The sequence below is a fragment of the Pleurodeles waltl genome, chromosome 3_1 (assembly GCF_031143425.1).
Source record: "Pleurodeles waltl isolate 20211129_DDA chromosome 3_1, aPleWal1.hap1.20221129, whole genome shotgun sequence".
In the NCBI taxonomy this organism is placed as follows: Eukaryota; Metazoa; Chordata; class Amphibia; order Caudata; family Salamandridae; genus Pleurodeles; species Pleurodeles waltl.
The window spans coordinates 1,641,253,547-1,641,277,581 of NC_090440.1; the positions used below are offsets into that span (position 1 = coordinate 1,641,253,547).

General features: G+C 42.5%; 1 protein-coding gene across 1 annotated transcript in view; it reads right to left on the reverse strand.

Moving 5' to 3' along the window:
• The window catches only part of SLC25A12 (solute carrier family 25 member 12), a 451,247-nt gene that overhangs the window by 252,491 nt on the left and 174,721 nt on the right, over window positions 1–24,035 (reverse strand). Inside the window, exons 5-8 of the mRNA XM_069225331.1 lie at window positions 23,272–23,411; window positions 10,128–10,274; window positions 2,702–2,840; window positions 2,280–2,373 (exon numbers count right to left, since the gene is read on the reverse strand). Coding sequence (XP_069081432.1) covers window positions 2,280–2,373; window positions 2,702–2,840; window positions 10,128–10,274; window positions 23,272–23,411 — 520 coding nt within the window. The remainder of the gene's footprint in view (window positions 1–2,279; window positions 2,374–2,701; window positions 2,841–10,127; window positions 10,275–23,271; window positions 23,412–24,035) is intronic.

Sequence of the window (24,035 nt, forward strand, 5' to 3'; positions counted from 1 at the left end):
GTTCTGCCTCCTGTAAATATGGTGACATTGGTTTAAACCCAATTGGCACATTAAATTTACTTGCAAGTCCCCTGTAAAGTGGTACTACAGATACCTAGGGCTGTTAAATCAAATATTAGAAGTGGGCCTGCAACAATGATGCTGCCACCCACTTAAGTAGTCTTTTAAAACATGTCCCATGTCTGTCACTGCACCTGTTAGTGCAGTTTTCAACTGCCATTTTGCCCTGGCATAATAACCATGTTCCAGGCCTAAACCTTCCTTTTTAATACATGGGGTGGGAACTAAACAGTCCATGCGGCAGGGTGCACTCTATTTAAAAAGTTGGGCATGTAATTTTCTGTTTTACATGTCCTGGTAGTGAAAACCCCCTAAATTAGTTTTTCACTATTGCAAGGCCAACCTCTCTAATAGGATAACATTGGGTGACCTTATTTCATTTAATAAGTGGCGACATTTCATTGGGAGCAGGTAAGAAAATCATGTTTTGTGTCTGAGAAATTGTAATTTCAAACCCTCTTTTATGAAAAGGTTTTGTTGATTGCTTCGAGACAGCAGCACAATCAAGGTCTGGGTGTTAAGGTCTGGGTGTTGGTAGGATGAGACATTCTGGCTTAGTGCGGGGAAGGGGGGGCGAAGCTCTTACCTACCACACTTGCACTTCGAAGGCACTGGCCAGACTCACACACAAAGGGCCTCGCACTAGCTTATTGTGCCCCCAGACAGACTTCACACTAGCTTATTGTGCCCCCAGACTGGGAAGGGCAGGGAGGCAGGAAATTCCAGACACCTCTCTAGGAACAAGGTATAAAAATAGGACCCCAAGACCCACTCTTCAGCACAATCCTGCACCTGTGAATACTACAGATGAAGAACACCCTGCTGCTTGAGGCCTGTCCAGCTTGCCGAGAATGAAGACTGGAACTGCACCCTTCATCCCATGTTGAAGTGACTTTATAGATCGGCTTACTGATCTTTTCTGAACTATAGGGACAAAACAAGCTCCAGAGGCCTCCCTGCATCTGCGCAGCTGACCTGTTGGAAGGACCTGCAACTGGAACTGCCAGTGCGCTGCTGGCCTTTGTGAGAGCGTGTTTCTTGTCCCAAAGAGGTGCCCCTCAGGTTCTGGGCCCTTGGGATGGCATTAGTTGAGGTTCTTGTTAATGAAAAAGAGAAATCCTGCAGTTTTGGACTCTTTGTGACCACAAATGGCCCTGCTCAACCCAAGATCTTGCCGCCCATGCCGACCATTAATGTGAAGTTCAGGTAAACCTGACCCTTCATTGTAGAAACACAAGATCTGCACGTCGTAGTACAGCATTCACAGCCCTGGGTGACTACCAATGCAAATCTCCAACAACGACCAACTACGATGCCCGACCAGATTGTGGCACTACAGCGAAGATTGTTTGTGCTGTTCAGCCTGTCCTTCCCACTACATCGACCATCCACAACGTTCTTCCTGCTTCTCACAACCTCCTCAACCGCAAACAGAACTCTTCACTCTTGACTTTAGATGGTAACTTTTTCAGAGGGACTAACCTGTGTATTCGGCACATGCTCCATCGCAGTCGGCCTGAACTTTTGGCTTTCACTCTTAAAATAGCGCCTTTAAAATTGCATATCTCTAGCTCCACTGATTGGATTTTTGTTGTTTTGGTGTCATATAAGTTTGTAAATTTTACTATATTTTTCTAATTTCTTGTGCTGTGTTTTCACTTTATCACTGTTTGAATGCTGCATAAATACTTTACACACTGCCTCCAAGTTAAGTCTGACTGTTTTTGTGCCAAGCTACCAGAGTGTTAAGCACAAGTTAATTTAGTGACTGTTTTTGGTTCACCCTGACAAGGAATCCTTGAAACACCCACTCATGGGCATCTTGTTCAGGTAACTTTTGGGGTATAAGATTTTAGGAGTTACTCGCACCCACAGCACCATGTGAATCCACCCCATGTAACTAATGTGGAATTTCAGTGGGGTTGCATTGCAGCTTTGGTATGCTACAGGAAGGTACCGCTTTTTCCCTCAGGCCGATCAACAACAGAAAAAAGGCCACTGATTCAATGTTCGTTTGCAGGCCCAGATCCACTCATATCTCTAATCCACATGCATTACTTTTTACACAAATTAAAGAAACACTGAAAGCTCCAAAGCCAGGATCATTCACACACATGCACAGCTCCCATACAGGTGTGGTGCAACATGTGGATCAACAATCAAGATTCACCTAAGAGGTTCAGGGCCATCTAAAAAGTTCAGAATTTGAAGATAGTTACCCTGTGGCGCTGAACAAATCTCCAAGCTGGAAGAGAATGTCGATTTCCAATGGGGTGATCTGTCCAAATTTGTTTGCAGCGTGGGCGAACTCCTCTGTTTTAAAGTAAAAAGAGAGCATTGCAGCTGTGAATTGAGTGTAACATCCAAATACATCTTTAATATTGCGATAGAACTCACTCCAAAAAGCAATCAAACAAGGATAGCACTGTATAAGCAAACACACACATCCAGCATGCTTCCACGCACCAGAGGCTTGCCCTTAAGAGTAAAGCATTGCAAATTACACCAAGGCTATTGATGTCAACGTACCAAGGTTAATGAATGGTACCACAACAATTAGAAAAAAGAAGCCAGCGTTAGTAAAGCCCTTATTTAAAAATACGTTCACAGATGAAGGAAAAAGTAGTAAAATAAAGATCACCTTTAGTAACCTCTACATCCTTTCTTGAGCCTGCTAGAGTGCTGTATATTTTTCGAACTAGTTCCATGTTATTCAGCAAGGAGTTAAACGCATTAAAGTACGAGAAGCTAACCTGATGGGAAATGGTTCCACCGGCAGCCTAGAAAACAAAAGCACAAGCAAACAGTGTTATTGCAATCTTAGACCTCAAACTCACTTCACGAATGTGTAACTAAAAGTCACATGGGCGTGGTGAAAACAAAGAAGGTGTAGTACACACAAGACAAACGCATCATCGCTTTGCAATGCAATTACACTTACATCTCTAGCCACTGGTCACACATTTCAATTACTGCACTTAAATTTAATACACCAGGACATTATCAGCTAGGACTTTTGTTGTTCGTATATGCTTAAAATGTTTATATCTCAGGCGAGGAAAGAACTGCAGAGGACGATCTCAGTAGAACATAATTAAATATGAAGCTGAAAGTGTCTTGCTGAGAGGCAAAAAATGAAAGATTGTGGTAAATAAATAACAATAATTCTGTTTACATTTAGTAGATGTGCACCCTAGTAATATTTTTTCCACTGTGCCATTGTGCTTCGCAAAGGTAGGTGAAGGCCTTCCTCGTTTCTCCTGATGGTCAGTCCTGGCTTTGCCACTGCCTGAGCTACATAACAACAGTGACCGATGGCCTGGTCAGTTTCTGGCTTCAGATTTCTTTGGTGGGATGAGGTGGGAGGGTGGAGATACGTGGCACCAGCGATAAAGGCAGCAGGGAGGAGAAGTATTGTGGATTTGTGGTATGCTGGTGGCCACTACCTTGCCTGTACTGGAAGCCACGACAAACAGCACAGAGGAAGCTTCTGGTGAGAAAAGAATCCCTTTGTTTGTTACTGCATAATGGTGTTTTCAATCCTTATGGTGGTCAGAATTCCAAGAAACGTTCACTCGGCTTTCAGAATGGTATACATATTCTATGGCTGATAGTAATCAGTCAAATGTATCACATTTTCTGAGGTTCTAAAACAATAGAACACGAAAAGTGAACCACCCCTTATTAATATATGTGAACATTGAAAGTCCACATTAAAACCATCGACTGAGGAGAAATGCGAATATATTCTGGATGTAATGTGAAATCTTCCAGTGAGGCCTGTCAACAGGCAAACCTTTAATTTTCATAGAATTTGATTATTTTTTGATTTGATACAAAGGGTTTTCTTTTAAAAATAACCGAGCAATAATAATCGGCCAATGAATCTTGATGAAAACGCAATATTTTGTCAATGTGATTCTTTCAACTTTTGTCTTTTTTTCTTTACTTTGTTTATGTTTTTCCCTCGCTTGTTTCCAAGCAGGAGAGACCCACTGTTAGATTTTGTAACGTCGGACAGAGGTCTTAAAATCGCATGGAATCTTTCTACGTAGTGGACGTTTCTGGACATAAGTAGATGGTGTTCAGTGTATGATTTACTATTATTAATAATATATTGTCATTTTACCCTTACAAAAATATACTATTCTATTTTAGAACTTTACTATATCTATATTACTGTATCCCTCTTTACTTTCTATTTCTCCTATCTTCTTAACCCATTTCTTTTTGTACTTTTTTCTGTTCATATTGATACGTTTACTAGCGGCAAAATGCACATAGCCTTCAGTTTTAACATGATATATTTACAACTGTATGAATGGAATAAGAAGTCAGTGTGCCATTAATTATAGATCTTTTACTAGTGTATATTTAATTGGTTGCCTTTATTTACTGTATTTTGATCTCACATTGATTGTTGACCCATGATTGTTATTGTTCCCTTTCTCAATATATCCTCGAAATTTAACAAAATCATTAAACTGAAAAAGGTTTGCGACTGCAAGTAACTAATGAAAAGAAAACAGCCCTTGCTGCCTTTGTAAGCAAGCTTAGGTGGCAGTCGAGCTTATGACCTGCTACCCCGTCATCTTACTTTTATCATCATCACATTGTCTCACCCAATACCACACTTTTAGTAGGCACCTTATCCATAATACATTACTTTTTTGGTTTGTTTTATAATTTTGTTTAATTAACAGTAACAATATCACATTCACAGCCCTATCCCCCAATCCCCCAATCAATTTCATAGCAATTATAAGACAGAGAGCATCCTGTACTCATATGTAATGGAAATTTACATTACTATGCTTGTACAGAGTGTTAAGGTGCATAAGCAATCATTGGGTCTAATGTGTGTGACAGGCTAAATGATCTTTGCAGAAGGTAGCGTATTTAAGATTATCTCCCCTACTCCGTGCCAGTAGGCATATGAGAAGACGTCTTATGCGGCTAGTATCCGAGACTCTCGGACCGAGAGTAATTATTTTCAAGAATTCCATTCCTCAGTGTGTTTCTCTGGGCACCTCCTAGCCCTATATACCACCCTCTCCACGATAGTGCTCTGACTGATACATTAAATTCTCTATTTATGGAAGGATGGGGCCACACTAGCACTCCACCTGTGTGCTATATCTCATTTAGTGAGTGCACACCCCAGGAGCAGGTGGTTAACTATTGTTGCCCCCCCCCCCCCACGAAACGTATCCAATAAACACAGTAGAGCCATCAATGGGGTAAGCTGGATGGGTCTACTTAAGGCCTTGACTAGTGATTATTCCATCAGGGACCAAAATGTTTGGATAGCAGGATATTTCCATATTATTTGGAGGAATGTACTGGTTGTAGCTGTGCAATGGGCCCAGGGTGGGCTAAGTCTAATGCCATCTATCAGAGCTTCTGGGATATACAGTAGATGCTGTGTAGGTATTTAAGTTAAATCAATCTACTGAGGGTGAAGGAGCCAGTACCCATGGGGCCATCTCAGCTATCATTTCAAGCACAATGCTGTTAGTGGATCGGGTTTGTTGCCCGTGAGGGAGCAGTGGAGTTCAGAGATACTAAGTGCCCCAACTGGCTCTACTGTTGGTTTAGCCTCTAATGAGATATATTCGGGAAGGGCAGTCCTAACCCATTCTGCCAGAGGCTCTATGGCCAAGGCAATGGAGAAAGGTGGCACCCCGTCTCATGCTCCTGTCAATCGAGAAGGGGCTGACAATGCACCTTTAGTCCTGACCCGAGCCCATGTGGTTGAGTAGAGAGTTAGGACACAGCAACAAACTGGGAACCAAAGTTCATCTTGTTAACACCTGAATTAGAAACTCCCAGTTGATGAGTCAAAGGCCTTTTCACAATCTAAAATGACCAGTGCCAGGGGTCCTTCAAGTTCCTAGCATCTGTCTAATGCAAGAGGTAGTCATTTACTTCAACGGCCGATAAACTCAATATGGTCCTGATGTACCAAGAAACAGATTATCTTAATCAACTAGCTGGCAATGATCTTTGCTAATATTTTAGTTTTGTTGCCTAGCAGCAAGATAAATCTGGGGGTCACCCCAGTTTCAGATTCACAATTATGGTAGTTTCACTGAAGTTTCAAGGCAGTCGGCCTTCCTGAATGACCTTGTTGAATAGTGCTAACAGGCGGGGGGACATTACAGTTGGAAATAGCTTATTGAATTCCACTGGGAAACCACTGGGTCCTGTGTTTTCCCATGTGTAATTCTCCAATGTCTTCAGTAATTTATTCTATTGTTATAGGCTGGTCGATGGCCAGCAGCTTTGTGATGAGCAAATCCAAAATCAATGATGTTGGTGGATCTTTTTCTGTAATTGTCCATTGGGCATATAGGTTTTTGTAATATATGGCAAAGGCATCTTTTATGTTTATTGAAGCTACAACCACCCATCCACCTGGAGCTCATATGGACAGTAGTACTTCCGAGACCTGCTCCCTGGCTGCCTACCAGTGGACCAGCTTGCTCTCCTTGTCTCAGGATTCATAAACTCTGCCTTGCAATGCCATCTACATATGTCTGGCAGCACCCATGGGCAGGCAGTGTAGTTGGATCTTATCAGTTAAAGATCCCCAAAAAAAGATGCCTGCCCCTTGCAATCCACCTCCTGTTCCAATTGTGTCAGTCGTGGCATGGTGAAACTCGGTCTGTCACCTATTTCTGCCTCTGTTCTCTGATGTAGGCCATCGCCCTGCCCTTTGCTACCGCTTTAAATGCCCCAGAGAATGAAGGCAGGTACAGATCGTGAGATGACTGATGCAGTATAATAAAGAACCAACTTTGAACTAAAATCCCCTTCCCAAGCTCCTCCCATCCTATACTTCAACCCTTGAGGCATCTGTCATCCATTAGAACATCTACAATTAGAAAATATTAAAAAGTCGAGTGGCAAAAAATGGGAAACAGTAGATGAACAATACAGATTAAACTTGGGACTGTTGAAGCGACTGCATTGAACACCCCAGTCTACCCAGTCCGTTTGTTACTACAGGTACTGTCCGGGTCCAAGTCAGAAAAAAGAATGGTTGGGAGGGGGAAGACAGTCATCGAAAGTGCTCTTAGGATGTAAAAAGTTCCTCAAAGCCACTTTCCTCCATCAAAGGGGAGTGGCAATGGTTTAAAGATTTGAATGATGAGTCCTCTGAACTATGCAGTCTTCTTTTTACCCCTGCATTGAGGGCCTTCCATTACCCAGCGTCTTTCTTATTGTCAGGGGAATTTGCCCCAAAAGCATAGCTTGCTTTGAGAGCAGGCCTCTCCTCCACACAGTCCCACATTCTCTCGGGTGTATCAAAGAATAATGTTTTGTCTTTGTATATAACTTTCCACCTAGCTAGGAACAAGAACATGTACCTGACTTGCATTGCTCGCAGTTTTTACTTAACATCAAAAAATGGGCAACATTGCTATTGCACTTTTAATGTGTAGTCAGCAAATACCATGATTTTCGCTGGTCCACAGTCCAGGCTGCCTATCTTTCAGGCGGTCCACAGGATTGTGTCGCTGTAAGCAAAGTTGAATACCCAGGCAATAATGGGTCGGGTGGAATCCCCGGTGAAACTCTTGGGGCAGGGCACACTTACGTTTGAGAGGTCTTGTCTAAGCAGAGTCGGGTCTAGTCTTAATTCGGGGAAGGAGAGTTTCTTTTATTGCCTATAAAATAGGTCTGTGACATCCCATGGCACACCCCGTTCACCAAATGCTGTGGGTTATATCACCTGGCGATCCGAAGATGCACCTGACCTAACATATTTACTATCTCTCCCTGAGAAGGCAGAACTTTCTGTTTGTCTTCACCAATCATGGCACTTTGAGCATCTGCAACATGGAGTCGCCTCTTGTGGTGCGCAGAATTGGGGTGGGGAAGCAAGGCTCCAACTCCACCAGCCCCACACACCAAGTGAGGAAAACCACCTCTGCAGTACAGGGACCACCTAACAGGCCTCCTCAGCACTCAGGTGGGGGGGTTAAAGGTGGGAAAGTGGGGTGACCACAAAGCTGGCTTCCAGTCCCCTCCCCTTTTAAGGTCCAAGGGATACTTCAAAGTTCAGGCCCTTTGCTAGGTGGTCTTCATCTCCCCATTCCAGAGGTAGAATAATCCCTACCTGTCTGGCCAAGTTCTGTTATACCCCAGCCACTCATGCTACTTTGCTGTTAACTGGTCAGTTGTACCAAGGCGGCACCACTAAGTAGGTGTCTCCTAATACCCGGCTCAAGAATCCTCCCAGGCTCCTTAAGTCATTAGTTTTGGTTTCCCTGAAAGGCCCTATGGGTCTCTGGCCATTATATTTGGCCTTCTCTGTCACTGTGGTGATAGGGGACAAAAGTAAGCACAACAGCGCCAGTGCCTCCTACATGGTCGGTGCTGCACCTCAGAGGCTGCTCCCCTGAGGGGCCACTAGTATCCTGGTCTATCTGAGCCTCACCTCCAGGTGGTCACCAACAGGCACCATCTCCCGGCATGAGTCTCAGATTTGTGGTAACAGCTTCCTCATCAGGCCATGATGATGCTTCAGCAGGCGTCTCTCTCTGGATAGTCGGGCACTCCGTAGCTGTAGCACCACTTGGTCGACCCCTGCAGGTTGTGGGTTGCTGCCTCTACAACCCTCATCACTTCTTGAGTGGACAGCTCCAGCCAAGCATCTCACCGACATGGCTGTGGCACTGTCGGGATGCCTCCACAAGTTTTGGGCAACTGCTGCCAATCTGCCCCTCACACAGGTCTCCAAAGCGGACCAATGGGGAATAAATGTGTAGTGCCCCGTTAGAGATTGTAGTGCATTTATGTTTTTTGTGCAATATTGGCAATGTGCACCCAATTACACATGTATAAATGGATATAGCAAAGTTGTCTTTAAAATGAATTTTCTACGATGCGTAGAAGTGTTTTTTCGTGACCCTTGTTAACTAGGCCTCAATTTGAATGTCTCTCCTGTTTTCCCTTACACATTTCACTGATTGTTATTTCTGCAGCACACTGTTAAGCAGAATCGTGTTTGTTTAAAATCCCCTCAGGCTCCGTGAGGCTTTGTTCACAGCTGTTGCTGTGAACAAAGCGAACCTTGGAATGTTGGCGCTGCGGGCTTTTACCGGCCAGTAAAAGTCCGGAGTACTCCATTGTTTTCAATGGATCTGCCAACGTTCCAATGTTCTAATATAGCCTTAGAACCCGCCGTAGCAGGCTCTACCGGCTATTAAAGGCCTGCTCCCGCGTTAAAGGCCCGAGCCAAAGGTGAGGGCCTTTAACAAGTGAGAGGGCCTGTAATAGCCGGTAGAGCCGGCTACGGCGGGTTCTAAGGCTATTAGAACATTCTGCCACTCAGGGCAGAATATTCTATTAAATAAAACAAATTCCTCACGGAGCCCGAGGGGATTAAAATCCCCTCGGGCTCCGTGAGGCTTTGTTCACAGCTATTGCTGTGAACAAAGCGAACATTGGAATGTTGGCGCTGCGGGCTTTTACCGGCCAGTAAAAGCCCGCAGCACTCCATTGTTTTCAATGGAGCTGCCAACGTTCCAATGTTCTAATAATAGTTACAATTTAACATGCAGAAATTATACATGTGTGAATACTTGAAATCTACAGGTGTTGTAAATTTCCTTGCCTATTCAGTGAATTCTTTAAGAATTCCCAAAAAGTCAAATATAGGAGAAGTGGTATGAAAGCACCACCATTCAAAGGTTTAGGTGGAAGGCAACATGTCTGATCGGTCCTCGAGTACCGGATACAGATTTTGTGTAAGCAACTCCTGCCACTGAATAAATAAATCCTGAAACTTATATTACACATGTTTTTTCCATATCTCATCATAAGATGAATACATATGTGTTAGCTGTATATTAAAAACGTTCACTTTCCTTCCACTGTAACCATGCAAATGAGTACAGAATACCGTCTGGACCAAAATCTTTATAAAGCTCATTTTAAAATTGTACCTGAAAACAAACATCATGCTGCTGCCACATAATATTTACTTCATAATGTGGCTATAAAAATCGACTTCAATTTTTCAAAATTAACATATTTCAATGCTCCTCAACACTTACTGAAACAAGGTTTTCTTCTACAAATGGAGTGAGCATGTGCGATCGTATAGTGACCATGATGTCGTTGAAATCCAATCCAGTTATCATGCCGCTCTTGCCTTTATCTTTCAGTGCAAATGCCTGCCTTGCATGCTCCAGTTGCAGCTCCTGGAATCCAAAAAAGTATATTCCATTTAATTGATTAATGTTTTCCACACGATGAAAACCCCCTTCTCAAACAGCTGACTGATTTATGTTCCCAAAGTGTAGATATTAATTGATTTGTTTAGTTTAAAAAACAACAGAACAATATAACACCACGCAGTATTTGAATCAGAGCTCTGAACATTTTTTCAAGAAGCATTTTATCATTTGCAGGTATTACAAAGCTGAAATCACTCCGTTGTGATGGTTTAGTTGAACAACTTCGTGCGATCATATTCTTCTGTTTGCACAACATTCACGCCACAATGTGATGGCATATTCTTTTGTTGCACAATGTTCATATCAGAAAGTAATGGTATATTATTTTATTTGACATGTGTTTAACAACAATATCAGAGGGGCCTGCATGATTTATAGGCCGCACTGGTGTGGGTGCCATCATGACATCACATTGGCACCACAATCACTGATGGCATCTCCCAGCAGTACTCTGATCATGTCAACGGCAGTGCCCCCAGTGACTTTGCGGTAGTGCCTTCCTCCCTCACCTCAGGCCCCTGCAACACCCGCAGATCTGGGGGACCCCGTCCCCCCTAGGTGGGGGCACAATTTTTCAAGGGGTGGCCCCTCCAGCCCATGATCAATGAATATCTGTGAGACACGTGAGACTCTGGGGCTCCTCATCACAATCTGCGGGGGTGTTTTTTAGCAGCGCGCCACTGCCTCACCTTTTCCCCTGCCCTCCGAGCAGCAGTTGGGTTGGTGCTTGCTCCGTCGTGCAATGCTCCATGAAAAGAGAGTACCCCACAGATCACAAAAATGCGTTGCACACTGTGTTAATGATACACTTGAAGGTTTCCAACAAAATGTATGTTTTCCTGATCCAAAATGCATTCCGCTCTCGTGGGCTTAATGGAATTTGGGAAGGAAAAAATCTCCACTTGGTGACAGAGGTAAAGCATTAGTCACGTTTAGCTTAAACGTGCCTGGGTGACAAATAACACGTTTGACTAATTATGCATCCTTCTCCGCTACTGAATGGCCTACTTGCATGCTCCTTATTGTACTAGGCCTATAAACCTGCGTCCCTGCTGATGGGGAGCCGGCTCCAGAGGTGTGGTAGCTGTGTGAATGGACGGCTGATGACCCCTTGCGACCCACTGTTCACGTGAGGTGGCGTGTACGAAGGTTGAAAGGCATCTGGACATACTGTTTGCTTTTCAGTTGCCTTTAGTGATTTAAAACCTGCTGCTCAGTTCATGGTGCACAACACGGGCGCGGCAGCGTGGGGCTTGTGAGGCAAAAGGGAAGAGGCAAGAAGCGTTCATCAGAGCTCCAGGAAGATGCACAGTTAGATTTGAATAGGAGCACTTCAGGCAAGTGTTTCAATGAAATCATGTAAAAACCTGATCCACAGATAAAGCTGTTGAAAATAATGCACATTCTGTGACGGAGGTACCTTATTACTCATGTTTAGTTTAAACGTGTTACCCCAACGCCATTGTCAACGACATCCCTCCATCCCAGAAACTCTGCGACGATCTCTCCACCTTCTTCTACCAGAAAATTGCAGCCATCCACAACAGCTTCAACACCTCACCTCCGCCAGACCCCACCCCCAACAACTCCTCCCACGCCGACCACATCACCACCTGGACCCAAGTAGACGACGCCAAAACCCTAAAGACCATGAACTCCATCCACTCAGGATCTCCCTCTGACCCCTGCCCACATCACGTGTTCAACAAAGCCGACGTCACCATCGCCCCCGCACTCCGAAAGATCATCAACCTCTCCTTCAACACCGCTACCTTCCCGGACAGCTGGAAGCACGCAGAAATCCAACCCCTCCTCAAGAAACCTAAGGTTGACCTCAACGATCTCAAAAACTTCCGACCGATCTCCCTCCTCCCTTTCCCAGCGAAAGTCATCGAGAAGATCGTCAACGCACAGCTCGCCCACTACCTAGAAGACAACTCCATCCTTGACCCCTCCCAATCTGGCTTCAGACGAAACCACAGCACAGAGACTGCACTCCTTGCCGCCACAGATGACATCAGACTACAAATGCACAACGGCGAAACCTCAGCCCTGATCCTCCTAGACCTATCAGCCGCCTTCGATACAGTCTGCCACCGCACCCTACTAACCCGCTTACACGAAGCCGGCATCCAAGAAAAGGCCCTCAAATGAATCTCCTCCTTTCTCTCCGGCAGAACCCAGAGGGTCCGACTCTCACCTTTCCGCTCCAATGCCACCAACCTCATCTGCGGCGTACCCCAAGGCTCCTCACTAAGCCCAACGCTGTTCAACGTCTACATGGCCCCCCTCGCACAACTGGCCCGCCAGCACAACCTCAGCATCCTCACCTACGCCGACGACACCCAACTCGTCCTCTCCCTGACCAAAGATCCTCTCACCGCCAAAGCCAACCTCCACAAGGGACTGAAATCCATCGCCGAGTGGATGAACAACAGCCGCCTGAAACTCAACTCCGACAAGACGGAAGTCCTCATCCTCGGGCGCACCCCCTCGGCCTGGAACGACTCGTGGTGGCCCATCGCCTTGGGCCCCCCACCCACCCCAGCAAGCCACGCACGAAATCTCGGCGTCATCCTCGACTCCACCCTCACCATGTCCAAACAGGTCAACGCAGTCTCATCCTCCTGTTTTAAAACCCTCCGAATGCTCCGCAGGATCTTCAAGTGGATTCCAACAGGAACCAGAAAGACAGTGACCCAAGCCCTCGTCAGTAGCAGACTCGACTACGGCAACGCTCTCTACACAGGCATCCCAACAAAAGACATCAAACGACTCCAACGCATCCAGAACGCATCCGCCCGCCTGATCCTCGACATACCCCGCCGATGTCACATCTCCCCTCACCTGAAGGACCTCCACTGGCTCCCCGTGGACAAGAGGATCACCTTTAAACTCCTCACCCACGCACACAAGGCTCTACACGACACCGGACCCGCCTACCTGAACACCAAACTCAACTTCTACGTTCCCTCACGTCAACTACGCTCTGCCAACCTTGCCCTCGCCATCGTCCCCCGAATCCAGCGCAAGACCTCAGGCGGCAGATCCTTCTCCTACCTCGCCGCCAAAACCTGGAACTCACTCCCGACCTCACTGCGCCAGACCCAGGACCTCCTCACCTTCAGGAGACTCCTCAAGACATGGCTCTTCGAACGATAGCAGCACATCCCCTCCCCCCCCAGCGCCTCGAAACCCTAACGGGTACATAGCGCGCTTTATAAATTATTGATTGATTGAACGTGTTAGGGAAAAACATGTTTGTTTAATTAAGCATAATCCTGTGCTTTTGAATTGCTTGAGAAGTGACCGGAATCCTTTATCCCCAAAAGACAGTAACAAGATGCATGGTATAAAGTTTTCACACACCCTTAAATAATGAAAAAAACGCTTAGGGTTGATTACTCTGTACTCTCGTCTATAGACATCCATTGTGTCTAAAGACTTCATATTCCTTGGAAGCACTGAGCCCCAGATATAAATGAAGAGGCGCCAAAAGGTGCTGATCTATCACCAAGAACTGAAAGTAATTTAAATAAACTACAGCAACAGAAACAAATTCAATTGAAGTCAATAGGAGTCTCCACGCAAGCACTCCCATTGTCCTTCATTTGATTTGTTCCTGTCACGCCACTAGGCCCAGCCACACAAGTAGGGCAGCGTTTTTATTGGCACAGGTGGAGCAAAGCTGGGTGGTAGGAATTTTGTGGATTCCTGAAGATTCCAGAAATTTCCATCGCAGAAATTATTTCAGGAAACGTTTAGGGTTTGCAGGGCATTGTGGGTAAGAAAACCTAATGGGATGCAAGCACGTCACACCATCCTGGATTTCCCTAGGTGTCTAATTTTCAAAAATGTAGAAGTTGGCTAGGTTTCCCTAGGCGCCGGCTGAAGGTGCCGGCTGAGCCAGAGTCCAAAACCTAAAGATACCCACATCGGGAAAAGAGGGTCAGATTTTGGTGGAAAAATGTGCTGCATCCATGTTGTGTTTTGGGCTGTTTTGTGTCACGGCACTAGGTCTACCCACACAAGTGAGGTATCAGTTTTATCGGGAGACTTGTGGAAGCATAGAATAGTAGAACATTTGTTATTACCAATTGGATTTTGATGCATCTGTGCCTTTCAATTGTCAGCCAGTGTGTAAGAAAGATGCAATTTTGAAAAATACCATCCAAATGATACACTAGTACGGGTACCCAAAAATTCAGAGATGTAGAAATAACCAATGCTCCTAAACTCCATATCTTGTGCCCATCCCAGAAAACAATAAGTTTCCTTGATACCCAACTTTTGCTATAAGATTTGGTCTATACTCGGTACTCAATGAAAAACCATTGTACAGTGCAGCTCAGTTGTTGGCTCTGGGTACTATGGGTTCTTGGAGAACCTACAGACCCTATATATCCCCCCAACCAGAAGGGTCTATCGAACATTATGGTATATTGCTTTTGCCAATCAGCCATTGTGGCAAAAAGTTAAGTTGAAAATTTTGTCAAAAATGTCCGCTTTTTCCAACTCATTTTCAATATTTCTTTCTTTACTTCAACAGTTATTTTCCTTGGGAAAACCTGGAGGGATCTACAAATATGACCCCTTGCTCAATTCAGAATTTTGTCTACTTTTCAGAATTGTATAGCTTTTCTGGATCACCCGTAGGTTTCCTACTGGTTTCCCCCACAAACAGGAAGTAGGTTGAGAGCATAAAAAATAGGGCAAATGGGCTACCGCTTAGACAAATGCTAAAACTGTCATACAAAATCTGTATTATTTGATTCAGCTCTGCGTGTTCCTGAAAGATGGGAAGATGGTAACTTCAGTACAGCAAACCGTTCGTGGATGCCAATTTTAGGAAAAAAATAGGCACTTTTAACTATTTTTCTAAAAAAAAAAAAAAAAAAAAGTTCACGATTTTGCTATATTTTGCCTATTTTCTCAGTCCCCTCCAGGGGAATCCACAAACCCAGCAGTTAAATTTTGTCATACACAACAGGGCACTTAAGGAATATGTTATTTGCATTCAACAACTTGTATAATTTTCGATGGTTAATTCGGCATGTGATCACATGTTCAACATTATGCTACCTCTTACATTCCACATTTAAAAAAAAAAAATCTTATATATTTAGGAACCAAAAACACTAAAGAACATAAGCTTCTCAACAGTCTGATCTCTATTGAATTTGTTTTTCTTAATTATGGGTGTTTTAGTGGAATTCAATTTGTGGAAATCCATTACAATAGCAAAATAGATAGACTGTGTTTACTGTTAATTCATTTCACGGTGTCTTAACTAATATATATCCTTTCATCTGTGTTTACAGGATGAGGTTTCACATCAACATATTCAGTAAGGTTACATACTCTTTTACTTTTACTTCATTTACGATATAATGCTTCAATCTTTAGTGATACTAGTTCTCCCAAGTTCAATTTATAAAGGGATCCAGTCTCCTTTTCATCTATTTTTCTCTGTTTCCTCATAATAATTTCTCATTTTCACTGTTGTTTTTCCAGAGTGCACTTGTTCGAGATGCTACTTGTTGTGATTATATTTAATAGGGTATAAACCTAAAAGGGGAACTTGAGAATTCAGTGCTGTGTGACTCTGGGCATGCCACACGTATGTTTGAGGCCCACAAGGAGTACTCAACACTGGTTCATATACTTAGTGTAGTTCACTAATGAAAATATTTAACCAATTAACCTGTCAGCATGGAGATGGTGAACAGGTGGGACAAATGTTGGGCTGGCAGCTGCATGCTACCTCAGACCAATGATCTGTTCTTTAGGAACAGCCAAGGGAAGCATAGTCCATACTCACACAGCAAATAACAGGGTATTTCAAATATATTATGAGTATATCTACTGTCTCACAAGGCACTGACATAGGTAGAGCAGACTCCTTTCTGCAGAATATGACACTGTCCAGTTTCAACGCAGAGCAAAGGGAATGAACTGGCGAGTCCATCACCACACAGGAAATTCAAGTGGCCATTGACTTGTTACCCAAAGGAAAAATTGCCAGGTACGATTGCTTGCCGTCTGAATTTTACTTACCTTATACAGTCCAGTTGGTCCTCAAAATAACATCAATCTATCAAGATTCGGCTCAGAGAGGGTAGCTACCAGAATCCACTTATACAGCAATGGTAGTGGTTTTTCTGAAACCAGGTAATGGTCCATTGGAAATGGAATCACATAGACTCTTCTCATTTAAATTCTGAACAGTCTTGGGGAAGCTATTGGCCAATATTCTGGCACTTCTAGTCCGCTCCCTGGACCACCCATTTAAGTATGGATTCATCATGGGGTGGCAAAGTCACATGAATCTGAAACATATCTTCATATAATGGGCATGGACCCTAAATCGCAGTTTATAACCATGGTCAACTCATTAGACATAGAGGAGGCTTTTAATACTTTGTCAAGGTAATTTCTAATTAAAATGTTACGGGTTAGGTGAGGACTTTCTGAAGGGGTGAGCCTGCTACACATGAGATCTGTTCCAAGAGTGAAGACAGGTCTATTGTTCTCGGAGACATGGGGTGTTCATAGTAGCAGGTGTAAGGACTGTTCATGGACCCCACTGATATTCGCATTAGCAACAGAACCACTGGCTAGTGTGCGTTAATAATGAAAACTAGTAGGGTATCAATCTAACACAAGTGCCAAATATTATTTCCCTCTTTGCAGATGATGCTCAGTTATATCTTCGTGACTTGAAAGAGTTTGCAGGATATTATCTTGTTGCTTTTAGACTTCAGTGTGGCTCCTGGGTTGAAGGTAAATTTGAGGAAATCCAGTATCTTTCCTATACACGCTTGCATGTCTTGAACTTTTTCTGCTGGAGTTGGTCTTTACGCTAGCTTGAATGTCTAACATTTTTAAATACCTGGGGGCCTGGATGAATAATGATGATGAACAGCTTATACAAGGTATTACTGACAGATCTCTACAATTCATTCCTCAGTGGCATTCTGGAGGGGACTCCCGGTCTCCCCATTGGACAGAATGGCTATTGTAAAAATGTTGATATTAACACAACTCTAGTTTTTTTCTTGCCATTTTTAGTAATCCTGAAGCATTTTTTTCAGAGAGCCAGACAGACTTTTATCTGAACAAGTACGGGCAGTTCAGTGGACGAAACCTGCTGTGGGAGAGATGGTTTCACAATTGCATATGTTGGTGTTGGGTGTTGGGAATGCTATACCTAGAACTGTATTATGTAGATGGTCAACTGGCCTCACTGGCAAGGTGGTTGGAAGACCCAGTTGAGCATGATACAGCTGAAATGATTACATCCCTTATGGGAGTGTAGCTGATCTACGCCCTGCTAAACACCAGGATGGCCACAAAACCCAAGCTATATGTGACGTGTGAGAAGGCCGAACGAGCCTGGTGTAGCCATTACAGGTTGGAGGACAAAACGAAATGTGTTTGCACTCAAAAGCTACTAAAAATAATTTTAATGAGGGAAATATTGATATGGGGGATAACAAGCCAACTGAAATTTTGAAAATTGTAAATAAATTCTTTAATCCAGTAGCTTGTCACTATAGAGTAGATCTCTTGGCTGAGTGGTGCAAACAATTGGCTTCTTTCTTCAATAACAAAATTTTAGAAAGTCAAAGTAGTCGCACTACAATGAATCTTCCAGCCATTTCCTTTTCTTCTCCTGATGCCTTCAATTGTGTACTCTCCACTTTTGACCTGATTTCATTAGAGGACTCGAGACTTGCCATCCTTAATCTTAGATGAGGCTCATCTTATGACCCCTGTTTCCCATCTGTTTTTGTAAAGGGGACAGATATTATCAATCCAGTGCTGAAGACCCTACTTAACAGATCTTTGATATCTGGGATTGTCCCATCTATTTGGAAACAGGCCAAGATCTTGCTTCTCTTTAAAAAAAAATCAGCGCAGACCCTTACTGTCTGCTTTATCTAAAATTGTGGAGAAATATATCAGCAGCTCTCCAACTACATAGAGTCTCACAGGCTCCTCCACCCAAACCAATAAGGGTTTAGACCTAAATTTAGCACTGAAACCATGCTCCTGGAAGTGTCTGAAGTGAATAGCACTGGGTGCTGGTGGTAAACCAGTCCTGGTTTCGTTAGATCTTTCTGCCGCTTTTAATGTAATCCCACACTCCAGGCTTCCCATCCATCTTCATGATACAGGCATGGCATTAAAGTGGCTGAGATCATTTCTTGAAGACAGATACCAAGAAGTTTAGCTGCCACCTTTTTCATCTAATACAAGTAGTGTCTAGGTGGAAGTGCCCCAGGGCTCGGCCCTCAGTCCAACTATGTTTAGCATCTACATGACTCCCTTGGTGACACTGGTAGAGTCTTTTGGGGCCAATATAGTCTTGTACATTGATGACACTCAGCCACTCTTTTCCTTAAAGAAAGACGAGCCAATCAACCAAGATGCCATCAAACCTTGCTTATCTGTGGTATTTCAGTGGATGGGTATTAATCAACTCAAACGCAACACTGGTAAGACTGAGATTCTCAGCTTCAGGCATAATTTCACCCTCAACTTACAAGTTTACTGGCCGGACGAGGCTTCTTCACCCAAGACCCAAACACAAGTAGCAAAAAACCTGGGTGTTTAAAGCAACAAACAGCTGAGTCTGCAAACTCAAATTAACACAATAATTGGCACATGTTTTGGTTTGATGCGAATGGGCAAAACATTTATGCAAATCCTTTCCCTTCCCACAAGGATTACTGTTCTCTAGGTCCTGGTAGTGTCCAGATGGAACTAAGCAGAGGCCCTTTACGTGGGACTTCCACGATTCATGCTGCAGAAATTAGAAACTGTTCCGAATGCAGTGGCCCACATGGCTCTAAAACTACCCTGCCGAGTTTCAAACACATCTCATCTTAAAAAACCTACAAAATATCTTGTTTAGGACTCTGACCCATATGCACAGGTTTTGTACCAGTCCTGACTTGAATATCTATCGTCCAGAATTCAATTCTATTCTCCCCTCAGAACTCTGCGCTCATCCTTTGGATATTATGCCAAAGTTCTGAGACTAAGGTGAGCAAAGACCAGGTGCAGAGCCTTCTCCCTCTTGGGACCTCAAGTTTGGAATAGCATGCTTGCTGAGTTAAAGCCAAATGGACAATCATGGTGCACACTGCACTATACAACACTGTCAAGTCAACCTGGCCCTCCATACCGGAGGAACCAACCTGCTCGGAACCACTCTGTGCAATATTTACACTAAGGAACATAGAACATACTATGCCCATTATTTGTAAATGTCTGTACCTGTCTTTTCAGGGAGCAGCATCTCTGGCCAGATTTGTGTAGGAGGAACCTATTGGGGTACAGGTGTCTGATGAAACGTAGGAGAAACATTTTGAATATCCTAAACCAATTAAAAGAAATCCATGATTTCAATTTTTCAAAATAAATTATAGCAGACCTATTATTTATCCCTGTATGGTATTTCCAGTAAGTATCATGGTGCAGATGGCCCCATCACAGGTGATATGGTCTGGGAATGATGTCACATAGAGGCATATTTGGGGGGCATATTGGGAAACATCACTGATATGGAAATATTGTTAGAACCCCAGCAGTGTCTATTGGGCTTGATCAGTAGATATAAACCCCAGAAACGCAAATGTTGATTTATTTGTGTGGCACTAAGCATTGCACAGCTTGACATAGAGATTAATTAGAAAGTGATTTCGTCTTTGCATTTCCGTCCATTGTTTTTCTTATGAGGCTTTATTGTGCATTTGGGTTGTGGGGGAAATCCTATTTTCCATATAATCAAACCCCTCTTTGCTCTATTTTGATGTAATCCAACCAGCCACTTTTGCAGTAATTGTTATTGTGTTGTGATCCACTGCTGTTTAAATCAAAATATATAACAACAAATTTAAAAGTGATGTACTGGAAAGGTAAGAGGGCATCAGAGATGAGCAACTAGGTGTTCTGAAGCGGTCACAGAATGAAGCATCCATATTAATGGCTTTCACAGAAGAAACAAGGGCCCACCACTGAACTTGTATCTGCCACTGAACCCATGGTGTAATATCGTATTGGTTTTAGAAGATAAACACACAGTTCTTGAAATGTTACCTCTCAAACCTCATAATGGACAAGAATACTTGTAATGAAGGGTGTTCCTGGTAGATTATTATTTATAATATTCAGCCTTCTTGACTCCTTGAAATGTTACCTCTCAAACTTCATAATGGGCAAGAATACTTGTAATGAAGTGTGTCCCTGGTAGTTTATTATTTAGAAGACTTAGCCTGTAGGTTACGTACTGTGTCTGGCTGCTATAAGAGGACAGGGTTCTGCAACTCAATAGGCTTCATTTTTTTTAACTTCGTCATTTACTGCAAATCAACATAATCTTCTGCAATACCTGAAACACGGCTCAAACACGTCTGGAATTGGGAAGTAGTACACAAATTCACTTTGCGTCCTTACAATATATAGCTTTACTGTAATTTTGAAATGGTTACTATGCATATTGCATGTATTGCATCTGAGATCATACATTATTACAAGCAATAAAAATTGAATAACAAAAAGGTATAAACCTACAACATATACCTCTTTATACTATAGATTTATATACCATATGCATATTGCTAATAGGATTTTCTGCTTAAAATATGTAATCAATTATTTCTTTTTATCATAACTATAAAGATTATTGTGTTATTTTACATTATTTTAAAGGTCTCTCGCCGATTTATGCTGTAATATACTTACCTAAAATCTTAATATTAAATTTTCAAACATCAGAAGATCAGGTTGTGAAGGTTTGGAGAAGTTGATTCAGTTGAAAAAGTTTTGATTTTGAACTGCTTAGTTATCAGTTGTCCATTCAGGAGCACGGGGTATGGAAGGATTATAAAACCATCTGTGACTCGAGTATGGTACCAGGTCATAAACTGATATGAATGGGTATGTCTTTAGTCCTTTTCACATCTTCAAATGGCCGGTTTCAAATTTAGTTGGAGTGGAAGGGAATTCAAAGGTCTTACACATTAGAAATGTAGTTTTTCCACCAAAATATTTAATATGTGTTGGTACAAATGGTCAGCAGTGGCATATGAGTGTTTTAATAATTAGAAAACACTGTTTAAAAGAGACTAAATAGGCTTAAAACAGCTAGCAGTTACATTTGTTCCTATTTGCAGAAAGAATGTGTACTTTTATTTTATGTGTATGAGACTTCTGAGAGCAAACTAGAAGCCTAGTGTGCGGTGTTGCTTACTGTTTTATTATATTTGTATTAATGTGACTTCTTCGTGAGGAAGCCATATCCAGGACGTCCCTGTACGCCACAATTTTAAAGGTTTTTTTTCTTGGGCTTTAACGAAGGGCCTTTCAGTCATTAAACGTCTCATTGTTTTGTTAAGTTGCATTAATGCATCATCATCTCCTTAATTTCTTATTCAAGCCTCTTTATTAAAATACAGAAGAGTAGCTGTTCACTAGATTTATCTTATTTTATATCTTTTGTGTATTTGAAAAGGGATTGATTCTAATGAATGTATCTTTGTTAATGCAGCCCTATTAGCTCCTGTCAGACTATACTGAACCTATGGCTTTTTTGACTAAATGACTCATGTCAACCGAATGGTAGTGATGAAAGACTCACAGCAAGCATGGGCAGAGTTTCGATTTTTGATTCATTGCATTGAGGTGGAACCAGTTTTAGGACATTGAATCCTGGACATATGTTAGGCAGTCAGAATCTGTGAGCTGTACCCAGACACCACCATCAAATGAGAGGGGTCTGAATGACATGCACCTCCCTCGCAAATTCATGCTATGGGATTATGCTGACTAGCAGGGCCACACTGAAAGAGATTGGAAAAAGGGTTGATCCTTCGGAACTCTGTCGAAAGTGTTAATTGTATTACAGAAGAATTATGACAGCTTGACATAGTCTGAACAGTTTTCTAGGGACGATATGAACCAAACAAATGGTGGCTACCAATACAGGCAGACACAGCCTCCTGATAGAGGAGTACAAAATGTGAAATTACTTCAAATGTAGAGGAAAGATCTAGCAGGACTAATGCACTTCTGGGGCACAGAGTGTTATAGAGTAGTAACTCTTAGATGATCAGTATTTTGATATTGGCGCAACTGGAAACCTGAAAGCTACACTTTGGGCTACTGAGAAGGGAATTTGTTTCTGGGTGGGAGAGGTGTTATATTATAAGAATTTTTACAGGTGATTTGATTTTGCAGGGTAGATGCAATGTAAATATTTAGTGGTCAGACAAGGTCTTGGAGGACCTCACTTTTTTAGGTGGGGTAGGCATTATATGCTGAAAGCTCTATGCCTCCAAGTGCCTTTGGTTGGAGAAGCTATGAACCTAAAAACAAATGGGACCAAGGCTGACTAGCTTTACACTGCATGTAGCCCCACTTTGTGGTCATAGTTTTGAACTCTTGGACTTGATTTCTTTACCCATCCAGATTGAGCTCTTAGCCAGGTGCCTTTGGTGTCATCTATGATAAAGTGTGCCTTCCAAAATTCTTTAATATAAACACTAATTTGTCCTTGTATGTAGCATATAGTGGACATCTATTCATAGACCAAATAAAACATCATACTAGAAGGACCATCTGGGAACAGGGCACACTACTATGTTTGGTGGTTTGTCAATCCAACTATCTTAATAATAGATTTTCAAAAGAAAGCATTCTAAACCAAATCGTTTATCCTTGGTAGCACAATTTCTGTAGCTTATGATCATAGAAAAGGCTATCACCTAGTGTCCTGGTCTCATTGACTGTAAAGCACAGTTGCATAAAAGCTGATTTACTGATTATTTAAGTGACTTAGATAATAAACATTCACACATATTGTAGTACTGTTAAAGAACAATGTGGCATAATGATAAAGATCGAAAGACTCGGTGCATGTTGAATGTGGCAAAACAGAAAGAAAATGTCTTACCTTTAGAAACTGAGTAAACTCTGCATAAGATAGATGTTTCTTTCGGTTATGGCCAAAGTGCAGTCGAATAAATTCACAATCCCAGTTGAAAGGGATATGGTGATGAATAATGGTCTGCCCAAAGATATCTTTGACATCACCTTTCAAGAGAAGTAAAAGAAGAAGGTCAATTCTGTGTTCACAGTTTATTTTAGCAGAACATTAAAATAGTGAAATACATTTTTGTCATATTAACATACAATGTCCCCTTCTGCTTATTCAGTTTATAAAACTTAGAAGTCAGCAAAATACTCATTGGGTTAAGCGCTCAGCATCACTGACTACAGGTTCCGAGTTTGAACTCTGACAAGGGCAATTCAGCTTTCCATTGTAAGCAAATGGATTGCCATTAAATTAGCAATAACAACATCAGTTACTAGCTGCACCTACAAATGACAATTGTAATATGAGATTCTGTATTATTAGTAGCAGTAGTAGTGGTATTGTATTATTAATAATAATTATTATTATCATTGTGATCGTGCCATCAATGGCAACTTCAAGCAGGCAACACTAAAAGTACATGGGAAAGTGATGAAGCTGTAGCTATCTAATGGAAATGGGCCATATGTACTAAACTTTTTAGCAGTCAAATCAGAGGGTTTACAACTGCTGAAACGTTGTACTAAACTCATTTTGGGACTCACTAAAGTTTTAAGAAATAGGTAGCAAACCACAATTTGGATGTGGTATGCTGTGGGCTTTCCTTCTAAAATTGCAAATCA